Source organism: Macrobrachium nipponense, chromosome 35 (genome assembly GCF_015104395.2).
Source record: "Macrobrachium nipponense isolate FS-2020 chromosome 35, ASM1510439v2, whole genome shotgun sequence".
Lineage (NCBI taxonomy): Eukaryota > Metazoa > Arthropoda > Malacostraca > Decapoda > Palaemonidae > Macrobrachium > Macrobrachium nipponense.
This window is the reverse complement of record NC_061096.1, coordinates 12,011,070-12,027,950: the sequence shown is the minus strand read 5'-3', so window position 1 is coordinate 12,027,950 and position 16,881 is coordinate 12,011,070. Positions and strand designations below refer to the sequence as shown.

Genomic DNA, 16,881 nt, shown 5'->3' with positions numbered 1-16,881 from the left:
TGGAATGGCTAGTTTCCAAAAATTACAATTTGACAGATGGTCAAGGCAGCCATTTATTTTTGCATTTTTTTTTACATTGCATGGAACCATTGATTATTCAGCAGCGGGACCAACAGCTTTACGTTGAGAGTAAACTTCTATCACCAGAAATACACTTCTCTAACCCCTCAGTGGAATGCCCAAGAATCTAATTTGCGGCCACCGAGATGGCAGGCCAAGACCATACTGATCATGCCACCAAGGCGCTCGATTTTTGGCATTGGCACAATTAACTTGCACTTTTTAACATCAAACATAGTGAAAGGCCACGAATATAACTTTGAAAACTTAAACTAGTGCAGGGACTTTTAACTTGCAATACTGTGGTGGTAGAAATCCTCTGACTGCCATTAATGCTAGGAAAAACTATCAGGGTTTTTAATTATCTTTTGGAATTGAATATCAAACATCCAGTAAAGATTTTGTTTTGCAGCTTCCTTTAAACTCGGAAAACTATTACTTCATTTCTAGACTTTTGTTATAGAGACAGGTGCTTTTGAGTACTGCTATGGCAGTGATAAAGATCTCTGTGAGAGTTTCTCTGTTGGTACTTTTAAAATTTTTTTAAATAAAATTATTGCCTCTATCCTCCAGACTGTGTGCATAATTAAGGCAGAGTTGAGAAAGAATATAGTGAGTTATATTCTCTTTTATCATGAAGTGTTCTATTTAGAATGAATCAACTTATTCAGTGTTTACCCTTCAGTTATACAAGGAAAGAATGGGGTTCACTAGTTTTGTGTGTGAAATCTCATGCTTATAGTGTGACTCGTTTCAAGTAATCCTTACAAAACTATAAAAAATGTTTAATCTCTCTTGCAGTCTCTCATTACTTCCTGTTGTTTAACACCACTTATCAACAGTTTTCCTCTCCTAGGTAAAGAGAATTGTATCTTTTTCTTTCTCTATATACATTTCTTTAAGTGAATAAAATACCCTTACAATACGTATTAGTTTGATTTTATGAAATTTAGTGAAATTTAGGAAAATTAGTGAGTAAGACAGTGAAAAGAGTGAGTTAAGAGTGGTTGGACAGCAAGATAAAGATCTAAAAGATAAAGGAATAGACGTATACAAGGATAAAACCCACAGCTGTATTAAAAAGTAATAGTTAGAAGTGTTGGAGAGCAAGGTTGAATTAAAGTGGAAATTGAAGTAAAGTAAATAGCTAAAAAGTGGATGCAGCTAGGAGCAGAAGGGAAACTGTAAACAACTTGGTGTACTGTAGTGACTACAGTACACTATGTGAGGTGCAGTGATGAGACTGACTGTATGGGGACTGAGTAGTTAATTCACCTCCAGCTTTCCAGTTAATCAAACCCCTAATTTGTATTCCATTTCTCTTTAGGGTAGGTTGGGTCAACTTTTGATTCAATGACAAAGTTTTTGGCATCTCAATTAATTTCTATTCACATTTTTGTTGTTACTTATTGAGTAATTAATTTCATTTAATTATATAAATGACAATATAACATTTTACAAAAAAGTTATTTTATTAAAAAAAATTGTTGCATAGTAACACACTCAAACTTTATTGCTTATTATAATCTGTTTCAATTTTACAGATGACAACATCATGCAGCGCTGGGTTTTTTGGAGACTGCTCTCACCCAGAAATAGTGGGGTCTGCTGGTCGAAACATGACAGCTGAACCAGCTCCTGTCAAAAGTTTCCAAAACATACCAGTTTTTAAAGGGGAAGAAAAGAGTTATGTTGATGATCCTAGAGATTATCCAGAACCTTTCATACAACACTATGATCCTGCTTTGGACCTTAATTATGATTATTATGAAGAAGAAGATACAAACCCAGGAGTACAAGATGCCCAGCCCTCTGCAAGCAACATTCTTCCCAACAAAAATTATGTTCAGTCAGATTCCATTCGAAGTACTGGCATGGAATCTGCATTATCTGCATTTGCATCACTGGTTAATGTGCCTTTGGATAGCTCTTCAAATGCTAAGGCAAGAATCGACAGGATGGACCTTGAAGATCCTGCTGAATATGTGAATAACATTGACCGTGCATTTGTTGCTCGGCCACCATTGCATGGAAGCATATCCGAGAGGGAAAATTTACAACAGCCCTTAAAGTATTCAAATTACAAAAGTGGACCTAAAAAGATTGTTGGAATTGGCAGTTTTTCTGGGTACAGCCATAACCTAATACCAGTCAGCCCTCCTCCACTGTATCCAATGCCTCCAACTGAAAATTATCACAGTAATCAAAATCGGTTAAGCATTAATCCGTCAAGTAAACAGTTCCAGAATATCATACCTTATAACTCAAAGGATTCACATGCATCTCAAGATGAAAGCATACATCAGACGACTCCAGATACATTCCGTCCTTCTTCTCTTATGACAGACAATCCAGAAGATTTCCAGCCTGTGTCAAACTCTGATGATGAACAATCAGAGCATAAACGTCCCTACAGGCAAGCACCTCATCAATCAGATCATGGATTATTTCCTTCCAATTTTCAGACTTTTTCCCCAACACCAGGTCCCTTTGCTTCCACTAGATTTCCCCAAGGGCACATTGCATTCGGAGGCCCATCGTCTTCCCAAAGAGGATTTGAAACATCAGGAGGATTTTTACCAGCACCAAATTTCCCTTCCTCTGGCAATTTTGTATTTAACCAACCACCAATACACCCAGCAGTGTTCAATGCCCCATTTCGTTCAGTTTCACCACAATCTGGACCAGTATTTAACAGACCTAGGCCATTAACTCACACTACTTCAACTTTTAGTAATTCACCTCCAGAGCATCATACTCATTTCATTCATCACCCCGCACCACCTCCTCCACCCCCTCCTCGTGGACACAGCTTTGGACCTCCCCCTGATGAACCAACTATATTTCGACCTCAAAGTCAGCAAAATGATAATACATTTATACATAGTAACAGTTTCATCAATTCCCCAAGTCATAAACCTCCATCACCTCCAACAGTGCGCAATTTCATTCATCACACAACTCCATCATCACTTCACACTTTTGCAAGCTCACCAGCACAAAATACCTTCTCATCAGATTTGCTAACCAGACCTACACCTACTTCTGGATTCATCTCAACACCATCTCCTTCCCAATTTAATGCTGATCACCAAAATCCATTTAATTTCCAACATGAACGGCCACTCCTAGAATCATTCCCAAACATTGTACAGTCAGGTGAATCACAAACCACAGATTTGCCTCCTTTGTTCTCAAAGGAACCTGTTCATCATGATTTTACATTCCCTATTTCATCCACGGCAAGACCTTCATTATTCACAAATCTTGAGGAGAGTGACCCTCGGGATACACTGTCAGATGAAAGACCTAAGGTACAAGCCAACCTCCCACCATCTCTTGATCCTCGCCCTAATAGAAGGAGACGACCAGTTGCTAGTCGACAACCTGTACCAGTTGCTAACCTGCAACCAGTACCATTAACTACAGCACGGCCGGTACCATTCAGTACAGTGCGGCCAGTATCCTTTACAACACAGCAACCCCTAACATTTTCAAAAAGACCACCATCAAGGACAATCAGAAAAAATATTGCCAGTAGAGTACAAGATGCAAATCCAACTCTTGTAACTGGTTTAGAAAATTCTGAATTTCACAGCCAATTCTTACAGCCTGATGGAAAACATCCAAGCAGCCCCAAACTTCAAACAGATGTTGTAGATACATACACAGAATTTGATGATTCACAGCTTCGAGAACCTGACTACCAGCAATCAGATGATTTTATCTCTGATACTGATTTTATCTCTGATACTGATTTTATCTCTGATACCGCCTCTCAAAATGTTGATAACAGTGATATTTTCTATGAAACGGAAGAAGAATCAAATAATATTGTTGAACATGGAAATGACTATGATGATGTTACTGATACACCTACCACAAGTCCTGCACCACCATCAACTACAACACAAAAGCCACCAGTAACATTCAGGGGACCCATACTGCGTCGAAGACCAAACCTAAGGAATCGTGTACGCACAAGATTACCATCAAGAGACCAGACTACACCTCAACCTAATCAGTCTGATGAAAGTATAGATACAAATGTTGATAAAAATTCTTCAGATCATCCTGAAACAAATGGTCCATCAACCCTAACAACAGCCTCTCCTTTCCGACAGAGAGTTCAAGAACGTCTTAATAGGTTTAAGGAGCAAAAACAAGGCACTGAGACATCAAGCACCACAACAGAGTCCCCAGATGAAGTTGATACCAAAGATTTAGAAAGTGAACCTGATTCAGAAAGTGAAACTACTGCACCAAGAAAACCTACTGGCTTCAGGAATACAAATTCTGACCGCTTCCAAAATTATCGAGATAGGCTACGCAACCGACTGCGGAACAGAACTCCCAGAACCACAGTAGCTCCAACTCCCCCTAAAAGTAGCAACAGTCAGGCCACCTCTAGACCAAGCTCTTTACTTACAGGTCAGAGGAACAGGCGTATTGGTCCTTTGAAAAGTAGACGGGAAGAAAAAGAGGACTCTGAAGATGTGGATAGTGAATCAGCAAATGGTGGTGTAACAAAGGAACTTGTAAATGCAGAGGGGGAGCATACTAAAGACTCTGCAGATGAAGTTTCCCATACTGAAGAGGCAACACATGAAGTTCCCCACACTGAAGAGGCAGCACATGAAGTCCCTCATACTGAAGAGGCTACACAGCTAAACAGTGAACCTAACAATGATCAACAGGTTCAAGAAACTAGTCATAGTCTAATACAGAAGCCTCCTCCCTCTTTGGAGATATCAACATCTGAGTCCAATCCATCTGATGACAGCAAGAGTAACGATGCTGTTGTTGTGGAAAAAACTGAAGATGAAATGCCTAAAAAAGCTGAAGATACTGGCACAGATTCCACTGATTTAGGAAATGGCAGCAATGATAACATGGAAGAGAATCCTGACCACATAGAAAATGCTCAGAAAGATACAGATCCCAAAAGAAGACGAATAATTAATCCTAATTTCCGTGCTCGTTTTAGAGAGTTCATAAAAAACCGAAAGAATCGCTCAGATACAAATGATACTACAGCCTCTCCAGATACAACAGGTGAGGGAATGGAGGACCAATCAAACACAAAAGAGACCCCAGAAGTGGTCCTGGATGAAAACTCAAATTTGAGTTTTAAAGAGAGAATGGAGCATTTTAATAAAAATCGTGAAAACATTAGAAAACGATTTCTTGCAAACAGACAAACCAGTGAAGGAGAACGTTCAGCAAGAAGAATACCAGTAAGACCATTAAGAAACAAATTAGTTGATGGAAATGGTAAAAATAATGAAAACCAACCAGCTGCTGGAAGTGGTAAAAATAATGAAAGTCAACCAGCTACGGAAGAAGTAAAATCTGAGAGCACTTCTCCTGAAGCTCGTGAAGAAGTAGATGACAAGCCTGATAACAGTGATAACTCTCAGGTTCAGAATAAAAGGAACTCTGTTATAGTCAACAAAGTCACTGATGGATTTACACCTGCTTTAAGTCCAATTCATGTTAAATCACCCTTGATTGAACATCTTTCTATACAAGGGGCTACTACTCCAGTACAAGAAGCAGAAATAATAACTGCTCCTCCATCTGCAAGGGCTGAAGATTCTGTTGCTACTGTCAAAGTATCTGCAACATTAATGGGAGACTCAAAACCCCCATTGAAAAATGAAGACACTGTAACTGAAAAACCTATACAAATTGTAGAAGAAACTGGATTAATATCTGATGGAACAAATGATGAAGAAAAAGACTTCCCACCTTCAACTAAGGAACATGTGGAAGAACAATTGATGGAAACTCAAAACACTCCAGCAAATATTTCTTTGGGTACAAAAGATGTCCATGTGTTTCAAACTGCAAACCAATCTGGTGAACAAAATCTTCATACAGAACCCAAAAATAAATATCTGCCAGAAGACAATAGGCAAAGTGAAACTGTAACACTCACCCAATCCCAACCTGAATCAAAGATTTCTTACCTTCCTTCATCAAAAGCAGAGTTGCAGTTACCCAAAGATACTGAAAATAATACACCCAAAATTTCTGGCATCGATGCTTTACCCAAAGAAGACACTAAAGACACCAATGCAGAAAAGCAATCAGATTCAGGCAAGCCACAAGGAACAGGAGATGATCATCCAGGACTATCTGAATCACATCCAAATGAACGACAGAGAACAATATCAAACACTGAAGTAAAAACACAGGAAAATCCTAATACTGGTACTATTCAGGCAGCAAATGCTGTTACCCGTATGCCTAAAGTCACCACAGAATCAGAGTCTACCAGAGTCTCAAAGCCAACATTTGACCTCAGTGGTGTAGGTAACAAGAATGCAAACACTGAATCTTCGGCTATCTCTGCGTCTGACTTCAGTGAAGAATTGTCGGATAATGCAACCCCAGTGTCACTCTTACCAATTACAATGTCTACTGATCCCCCGAAATTGCCGTTGGAAATGCTATTACCTTTGTTTAGAAGACGTTGAAAGATGAACCTGTGCTCAGGTATTTGTTATTACTGTGTGCTGAATATTTTTTAACTTTTTATTGGACATTTTTTCATGACCCTGTTATCTTATTAGAAACTGTCCTGTTGTGTGAATAAGGGAAGTTCAGCAAGACTATTTGATTGTTATTAAAGTCAACAAATCTACTAAAAGAAACCTTAATCAGCAATCATATTTTGCTGTTCTGAAGTTTTTCTTTTATTATAAATAAGGTTTATCTTTTTTTTGAGAAATTGAATTAATGTTAATGAAATCTCAATTTCTCTAAAGTGGTGAGTGTGTGCGTGAAAGAACAAAGTTTATAAACTTCCAGTCAAATGGGTGAAATCTATTTAACATGATTTTACAGCTTGATAGCAGAAGTCATTATGCTGAAAGTCATGAGCTCATTCAAGAATTATTGTATAAATAAGTTAATATAAACACTAATCATTTTATGAATCATAATCTTGTTCTGCTAATTACACATATGATTTAAAACAATTGGCAGATCAGGTTTACTTACATATTTAGTTTGCCAATTGTTTAAGTTAATGGAAAATAAAGATGATGGTAAGGTGTTTGGTCCCGTTGCTGAACAACCACTGTTTCCATGCAATGTAAAAACACCATATAATCAAACTAAGGTGTTTGGTGAAGTACTCTGTTCTCATTTTAGGTAAACATAATTACTGCAGAAAAATATTGTTAAGCTAGTAAAATACATTTGTAAATTAGATTCCCTATCAATCGTGTTTATAACATTTGGTTAAAACTCCTAAAAATAAACATCACCCACAAACCATTTCACATAGACAAGGATGATGCTTATTTTCATTTTTGTAATGATAAACATTATATATTACAGCATAACATTGTAGTATATAAAAACAAACTTACAGTTTTCACATTGAAAGTTCAGCCATATTGGTGAAGCCTGTACAGTAACTTTGAACACTCACTCACCCGATATGAGTACTTTTGTATTCTGAAAGAGAATTGTTGAAATCAAATTTACTAGATGGACATTCAAGAGACATGACTTGTCATGCATATGGGAATTTTTTTTTCCCTAGAGATATGGCTCATCATGCATATGGGAAATTTTTTTCCCCAGGGTTTGAGGAGGAAATAGTATTGCACAGACATTCAAATTGAATCCAAATTATCTTAAATGTTTAGATCAGTAGGATTTAATTAGAATGTGCAGACACTGCAGTGAACTTTATCTAGCCATTGACAACTAAACCTGCAGGAAAAGCATGGTCAACCAATTCTGGCACTCTTCAGTGATTTTTGTTTTTGCAATAAAAAAAATGAAATCACAACACATTGCCCCAGATGGAATCTCATGAATGAAACATTACAGTGGTTTTCTTTGTAGATGAGAATCAGTGTTACACTATCTCTGCTGTTCGACTTTGCTCAGAGTTGTTTTCTTTATGCTGTCATAATGCCAGTGACATTATATTTCAGTTCCTGTATATAGATAGATGTATTTAATCTTTACCATTAAGCTTTTATATTTATTTTGTCTATGTCTCTTGTACAAATAAATGACAAAGAAAGACACCATGGCTTCATTAACTTATTCTCCTGCACTGTTATTACTTTCAACCCTTCACTGCAAAGACATTCTTTTTCCAGTGTAGAGGCTGTTTTCACACAAAATAAGACATCTTGCCCCCAACTTGCATCACGTACCCCATGCTGGTGGGAAATTGTAGTATTGCATATCTGTACTCGTTGATATAACTTGAACTAAGCAAGACTTATTTTGCACCAGTACATTTAATTTGGGCTACTTGGATGAAATTTTGCAACCAAACTTTTTTCTGTGATGATCACCACAGAAGGCAGTTATAATTTGTCCTAAGTTTTGGCTGTTCATCAACGTCTTATAAGAGAGATATTAATGGCAATACAAGTTCAACTTGTACTTTGGAAATTTGTAAGATTTGTTTTTCTTATGCTTTCAAACTAGCCATGACTAAGTTGACGATCAGCTGCAAAGCCAAAGCCAATTTTAAGATTAATGTGTTTGTAAGAAAACATTTTTGTATCAAAAACAAATTATTTACCGACAGAGTGAAAAGGGACAGTCTAACTTCATAAATATGTCCCGAATATCTATTAAGGAAAAACTGATCATAGCATACCATTGACCATTTCCTATTTCTTAAAAGGGTTTTCCACTGCAATATTGGCTAATTAGTCTACAATTTACTGTAATAACTTACATTTGACTATCCCTTCTATAACAGTTTGGCACTAACTACTGAGTTTTGAATGTGGTACATATTATTGTTACAATTCTTTTTAATGAAAAAAGAATTCTCATCAGAATAATCATATCAAATGAAGAACAGGAGGATTATTAAATGCCAAATGTCTACTTCATCTAAATTTTTCTTATAAAATATACAGATAAAGAGCTGATCATGTTGACACTATAATAGAAGAAAAAATGAGGAGTATATTAAAATCTGGCATTAGTGTATAAGGCCCAAATTTCAATTTTTACATTAAAAAATAAGAATACACTATATATTACATAAGTAAATACAAAAAACGTTTAGGTTTGACAAATATCTGAATGAGTGGTCTGCATTATAGTCTAGTAAATAGGGATCATCAAATTAACCCATGCTTACAGAGCAACAAAAATATAAAACTGTGTCACAAAATTATAAACAGGAGGTTTGTAAATAGAGCTAAATTGAATTAAAAATTGACTAGAGGTGAAAGTGGAAGGTTGCAAAATACATTCTTACATACAAAATTTATAGTAGGTTTTATATTCAATACATGTAACCCCTTCTTTTACTCATGCTGATATTCCAGTAGGGATAACATTAGCTTAGGAATATTTCATTCACTATTATGACAAATTTTCAGTCATTTCCTCAGGAAAGAACTCTGCCAGATGCAGGAACTCTCACATAGTCTCAAACATGTAGTCTATAATTCTAAGGTACCTATTGGGTCTCCGCACCAATTAGACTCCATTTCCTACCATTATTTTATGAAAATATTTGCAATCATGTGCAGCTAAGCCATTTTTCCATGAAACTTTCACTCTAAAGTAGCAAATACTGGAATTTTGTTTTCAGACTTGGAACTTTGGATATGTCTACAAATAAATATTATATTAGTTTTTTTACTTTGGTCAATAATTTCTTCTCTAATACCATCTATGGAGAATGTAGGTGCAAGGCAACCTATTTGATATCACCTAATATTAAATGTAATTAATACATGCTTGCTCTGCCTGGGGAAACATGTAACTAGAAAACTTGAGAAAATCCAAATCAATAGCACTGACAGCACTAATCTCACACATCAAAATAACTAGCAAACTAGTTTGCTAGTTATAATATTGACCAAAAGAGTGCACTATGTGAAGATGAATAGCAATATCATGGTAAAAATAATTCTCTTATTACCACATACAGTACCCTTTTTTTTTTCTCTCTCTCATCCTCCTCTTAATTGCTGCTTCACTAAATGGCCAATCCAGGGATAGCAGTTTTTTCATGGATTATATTTACATCATTTGCAACTTAAATTTATAAGATTCATGCTCTTAATGCATCAAATTGGTATTTGGTGTTTTAGTGGACAAAGACATATACTGTTTGGTCTTCCATAGAGTTGTGTTCTGGGACCTTTATTACTTGTCAGTTACTGCCATGACAGTACAAAGTAATCTGATGATCTCTGAACTTTTCCACTTACCCTCAAATTAAAATACAGGGGCTACTTACAATAACAGAGACAAGAAATAGCAACTGGTATAGGCAGTCCATTGAAGTTTGGACCACATTATGTGCTATGTATGGATAAAACTGAATGCTTCTCAGCAATGGTCATTCTTACTTTCAGGAGAGCCTGAAACATATTCCTGGCTAGTCCATTTATCTGTGCTCCCCAGAATCCCACCAAATTCCTCTTGCCCAGTAACTTGTACTTGTGCTGTGGTGCCCCCCCCCCCCCCCCCCAAAAAAAAAGGACATATGCTCCAGGTTCCCTTAAATCAAAATGATCTTGGCATAACAGTTGCTGCAGTGTTCTTTCTAAGAAATGAAGAAAATCAAATGATGAGGTATAATTGTGTATCTAAAACACAATCAAATCATACAAAAGTTGAATGCCAAATACTTTTTGTGAGAAAGAAAATGGATTTCCTCTAGTAGAAAGATATTCACAGGAGAGACTAACTTGATGTTTTTACACTGCTCTACTAGCATCAAGCTTGAGTAAAATATGGGGTTTACACATTGTGAGAACACAAAAGGAAAAAAATTTGAAATATTAAGAGCCTTAAAGCAGGATAGAGAAGGTCATGAATCATGATATGACACATATAGTAAATGGGAACCAAAAAGGATACATGACTATAGGAATTGTAGTTCTTATCTACTGAGATAATTCCCAATGTCTTCCTATGTTCACTGTAACAACAAAACTCAAAAATGTCTATGAAAATATAAAAAATATCTCCGCAGAACTGTCATAAATACTTGTAAACACCAATCTATCAACCATATTATTTACACTATTTCAGCCCTAATAACTGTTTCTCTTTCTGCTTCTTATGAACGACATCTAAGTTTCGGTCCTTCCAAGTGCTCTTTCGTAATTTTATTGGCCGGGAACCAACATATTTCCCTGGAAAAATAAATAAAAAGTTATGATAATAATTCAAAAATTCAAAATTTTAAAATATATTTCGAATGATCTTAACCCTTAAACGCCAAAGCAATAAAAAAAAATTGTCTCCCGTGTGCCGGAGGTGTTTCGGAGTGAGCGCAGAAGCGGAAAAAATATTTTTTCAAAAAATCACAGCGCGCTTAGTTTTCAAGATTAAGAGTTCATTTTTGGCTCCTTTTTTCATCATTGCCTGAAGTTTAGTATGCAACCATCAGAAATAAAAAAAATTATCATTATCATATGTAAATAATGCGATATATGATAGCACAAAAATGAAATTTCATATATAATTGTATTCAAATCGAGCTGTGCGCAAAACAGTTAAAGGTAACAAGTTACTTTTTTTTCGTTGTAATGTACACTAAATTGCAATCATTTTGGTATATAACACATTGTAAAACGATAAAAGCAACACAGAGAAAATATTATCACAAAATAATGCATGAATTCGTAATGCGCGGACGTAAACAAATATTTTTTTCAAAAATTCACCATAAATCTAAATATTGTCCTAGAGACTTCTAATATCTTTCAAAATGAAGACAAATGATTGAATATTACTATACTGTAAGAGTATTAGCTTACAATTGCAGTTTTCTACCATATCTGACGAGTTAAAGTTGACCGAATGTAAATTTTTTTATATTTTTTTTATATGCAATTATTTCGGAAATAAGAAAAGCTACAACCTTCAAATATTTTTCGTTTTATTTTACATGAAATTGCGCACATTTTCATATATAAAACTCTATGAAATGGCTAATATGAAATGGAGCAAATATTCCTAGAATGGGACGTACGCATTTCGGAGATTTGTGGCGGAGAATCCGCGCGCGGAGGGAAGGAAAGTTTTTTTTTAAATTCACCATAAATCGAAATATTGTGCTAGAGACTTCAAATTCGTTACAAAATGAAGATAAATGACTGAATATTACTAGACTGTAAGAGTTTTAGCTTACAACTGCAACTGCGTTTTTCGACCATTTCGGTAGAGTCCAAGTTGAACAAACGTGGTTTTTTTCTATTTATCGTGATCTATATGCAAATATTTCAAAAATGAGAAAAGCTACAACCTTCAATTATTTTTTGTTGTATTCTACATGAAATTGCGCACATTTTCATACATAAAACTTTATGTAACGGCTAATTTAAAATGGTGCAAACATTACCACAATCACACGTATGATTTTTTCGGAAGAGTTACAGCGCGGACGTAAAGAAAATGTTATTTTTTTCATAAATTCACCATAAATCGAAATATTGTGCTAGAGACTTCCAATTTGTTGCAAAATGAAGGTAAATGATTAAATATTACTAAAATATAAGCGTTTTATCTTACAATTGCGTTTTTCGACCATTTCAGTAGAGTCAAAGTTGACCGAAGGTTGAAAATTTGTCACATCATTTTTTATATGAAAATATTTCAAAATTGATAAAAGCTACAACCATGGGTTGTTTTTAGTTGTATTGTGCATGAAATTGTGCACATTTCCATATATAAAACTTTATGTAACAGCTAATTTTAAAATGGTGCAAACATTACCACAATCGCATGTATGATTTTTTTCGGAAGAGTTACCGCGCGGACGTAAGGAAAAAGTTTTTTCATAAATTCACCATAAATCAAAATATTGTGCTAGAGACTTCCAATTAATTGCAAAATTAAGGTAAATGATTGAATATTACGAAAATATAAGAGTTTTAGCTTACAATTGCGTTTTTCGACCATTTCGGTAGAGTCAAAGTTGACCGAAGGTTGAAATTTTGCCACTTATCGTTATTTATATGAAAATATCTCAAAACTGATAAAACCTACAATCATGAGTATTTTTTTGTTATTTAAAATGGTACAAAAATTATGTCAAAGTGACGAAATAATTTCCGAGATGTGTCACAGATACTTTTTAGTGCGGCAAGAAAGAAATTCGCGCTTGCGCGCCTGCGTAACGATTGTAAACAAAACAACACCTTGATCCGTGAACTCCCAGCATCCCCCAAGGCGCGTGATTCAAGAGTTTTTGGCTGGTAGGCCTAAAAGTTTTTTTCCGCGAATTTTTAAAAAAACTTTTGTATGTCGACGTAAAATACGTCCAGTCGGCACCCGAGAGACAAAAAATGTCGACGTAAAATACGTCCAGTTGGCGTTTAAGGGTTAATGGAATTCATCTTATTAGAATCTGTTACTGATCCAGTACACCCAAACATGGAAAAATTAAACATATTTTGTACTTAATGGAATAACCTGGTAAGTGTGCTAAATATACTTGTAAAAAGTCTGAGCTTTGACAACATAAGCTATCTTTCATTTTATTCATGTGCTGATGTAAGCACAATAAAACTTTGATATAACAAGTACTGATGCAGCCTTTTCTCTTTCATATGAATGAATTTGTAATATAATTATAGCCAAGTTTTATTCTTTAATAAATATCATGCTCACCTATACGAAGATTAATTCTTTTATTAATAAGCCTTATAAAAAGAAACTTACTTTTCCAAGCAAAGGTTTCTTTCATTTTCCTTCAGAATGAATTTTCAGTTCATAGAACTGCAGTTCTAATTAGCAATGAATAATTATATGTACTATAAAGAATATTTGTTAATATAAATACTACTATCTATATATAAAGGGATGTATTCATGAATACATAAAATTCTTCTACAAGATAAATAAATGCAGAAGTAACAATATAATAAGGAATGACTTTCTTTTAATCCCATGCTTCCTGAACAACTCTTGACTAAAGCCTAAAAGTATATCATCAATTTCAATGTTTAATAGTAAAATTCATGAATTTTAAAAGTTGTTTGAGTACATAAATAATTATCAAACAGTAAAATTACATAGAAATGTATACATTTGAATATGCATAACAATGTCAACATTTTCAGACAGCATAACCTTGCCTGTCATCTCAGTGTAAGCACAATATTTGGATCATAAAATTATTTACCATTTTCTTAACCGACGAAGGATGTGAAAAATGACAAATTTTTAATCAATGTGCATTTTTCATAGCTAACAAACCTGAGGTCTTAACAACAAGATAACTTTTCTGGCGCCAGCTAGAAACTGGTTAAAAAACAAAGATTGTACGAATATGCAAGGAATCTGTGGCATCTGGCATCTAAAGTGTAGAGGAGGTGGAGAGTGGTCACCACCACGCTTAAATCCCATGACGCATTTAGTCTATCTTCAACTGCCTTGCTCTCCTCCTCCCAAGCCAATTTTTTTAGATAGCTCATGAATCCTTCCTGCTTTTTGGTGTTTTATGGGTATCTGTGCATGCTTTGCGATATATCAGATTCCTCCCTCGGTTCTAAGAAGTCGTAGGGGTGTCACACATGAGCCCTGGCCTTCCAGGATTCCCTTGCTCACACTTCCTAGCTTCCACTTTCACTGACCCCCATACAACTTGCAGTAGATGTCGTGCTAATTTTTGTAATGTCATTCCATGCCTGTTGTGGAGTGTCACTCCATGCCTGTTGTGCAGTGGAGGAACTTCTACTAGAAGAGGGAGCATCGTAGGATGCCTACGCATCCATCTTGGGATAGATTCACCCCTCTTCATGTTGACGCTTCAGCTTCCTGTTCTTCTGGACTTTTTTTCTTCTGCATCCTCATCCACTGTGTGATGGTAATTGCTTCATAGCAAAAGAAGTTAAAGGAAAGGAGAACGCATTTTCGAGAAGTTCGGCAGTAAGGAGGCTTTCGCGCCCTTGTTGGAGGCGCCTATCTTCGTGGTGGTTCTAGAATCAGCAGGAGTGTTGTGGAGTGCAAAAACGTGCCAATGTTACGTGAGAAACGCTGCGATTTTCTGATGCAATACCTCGTCTAGATTCATCTAAGAAGTTCTAGAAATCCCTGGAGTCGGTGACGTTCGCCATAGGCTCCGCCCCCAGAGTGCTGTATAAATACGACGAACGAACTTTGGAGAGCAGTGATCGTAGGAGAGAGAGAGATTGTAAAAGAGAGAGATCACCAGTTAGTAAGAGCCACCGATCAGATTATCAGTGAGAGATCAGCAGCAGTGATTGTCAGAGAGAAACTAGAGACGAAGGAACCGACGAAGCATCAATCAAGAAGAAAAGTTGCTCGAGAGTTTGGTTGGATATTGGTCTAATCGTCTTCAGGAGTGGATGACCGAGTTGTCTCTACGTCGAGCAGACTTCAGAGAGGTAAAGGTCCTGTTACAGGTGTTGAGGAATTCCTGCCTTACAAGAAGATTAGTTCCTGCAATTCGGAGTCAAGAGGACATCCTCAATCGCCAATCTACTTTTATAAAGCCACCTCTTCGAAGTGCCAAACTGTTTAGCAAGTATTCTTATTACCTCACTGTTTCCCCCAGTTCATGCAGTGTAAGATTCTGTCTTTTTATGTAAATAGGAGATACCATTCTGCATTTACCTTTGTTAGTAGGCTTGTAAATAAACCTTTGTTGTGTTAGTGTTTCTTTCTATATTCGTATCCCCAGTTTCAACTGTTGGTGTTGAAAAATATTTTTTTTTTCATTTCATATTGAACCTGAAGCGGACCTCCCTCAGAGGCCATAACATTGTCTCTGAGATCTCGGAGTCCGTAACATTTGTGGCGACCTTGCTTAGGTTGTCAACACTTTAACAGTTTGAAACAGGGAGGATATAGAAAGAATCAGAATGAGTGAGATGGTGAAAGAGTTTGTTGAGTCAGGTAAGCTACTAGGTCTAGAGGGGAATGATCTCCGTGAATATGTGGAAAGGAAAGAAAGAGAAAAGTATGAGAGAGGAAAGAGCAGCTGAGAGGGAAGTGCAGCAAGCGAGAGAAGCAATGAAAATGCAGCAAGAGAGAGAAATGTTGCTAATGCAGCAGGAAGAGAGAGAGAAAGAGCATATGCATGAACAGGAAGAGAGAGAGAAAGAACGTATGCATGAGTTGGAAATTGCTCGGTTAAGGGAAAGTACTCGTAACAGTCGGTCAGGCGAGAACGGAAACGAAGCTTATACGTTAGGTATGAGTACAGTGCTAAAATTAGTACCAAAGTTTGATGAGGAAGATGTTACGACATATTTCATGTGTTTTGAGAAGTTAATGGAACGAGTAGGTTCTCCTAAAGAAACGTGGACTTTATATTTACAATCAGTTTTGAGTGGTAGGGCACTTACTGTGTATAGTTGCATGTCTAAGGAGGAATGTGATAATTACGATATCGTGAAAGAAACCGTTCTTAGCGCGTATAGGCTAGTACCAGAGGCGTACCGTAAGAAATTTAGAAATTTGAGAAAGGATGAAAATATTATGTATGTAGAATACGGTAAGAAGTTAGATAGGCTGTTTTTTGATTGGTTAACTTCTGCTAAAGTTGATGATTTTGATAGTTTGAAGAACTTAGTGTTGTTAGAAAACTTCAAAGATAACGTATCTCCTGAGATTAAACTTTATATAGAGGATAGGGCGAGAAGTATCTTTTGCAGGAGCAACTAGGCTAGCTGACGAATATAGTCTAACTCATAATTTGAGTGTAAGTAAGAAACGAAATGATCATTCGTCTGGTAGAGTACAAAGCAGTAAAGGTTTCAGTCCTAGTAATAGCAATGCGAGTAAAAGTGAATATTCCTGTTATACATGCGGAAAACCTGGTCATACGTC

At 36.1% G+C, this 16,881-nt stretch overlaps 2 protein-coding genes across 3 annotated transcripts in view; one reads left to right on the top strand and one right to left on the bottom strand.

Annotated features, from left to right (window-relative positions):
• The window catches only part of LOC135208424 (serine-rich adhesin for platelets-like), a 92,703-nt gene extending 84,591 nt beyond the window's left edge, over positions 1 to 8,112 (top strand). For both annotated transcript variants that reach the window (XM_064240574.1, XM_064240573.1), the window contains one exon: positions 1,605 to 8,112. In XM_064240574.1, coding sequence (XP_064096644.1) covers positions 1,605 to 6,542 — 4,938 coding nt within the window. In that variant the 3' untranslated portion in view covers positions 6,543 to 8,112. The remainder of the gene's footprint in view (positions 1 to 1,604) is intronic.
• An 821-nt stretch (positions 8,113 to 8,933) lies between these two features.
• The window catches only part of LOC135208426 (RNA-binding protein 42-like), a gene marked incomplete in the record, with an annotated part of 88,558 nt that continues 80,610 nt past the window's right edge, over positions 8,934 to 16,881 (bottom strand). Inside the window, 1 exon segment of the mRNA XM_064240580.1 lies at positions 8,934 to 11,213. Coding sequence (XP_064096650.1) covers positions 11,101 to 11,213 — 113 coding nt within the window.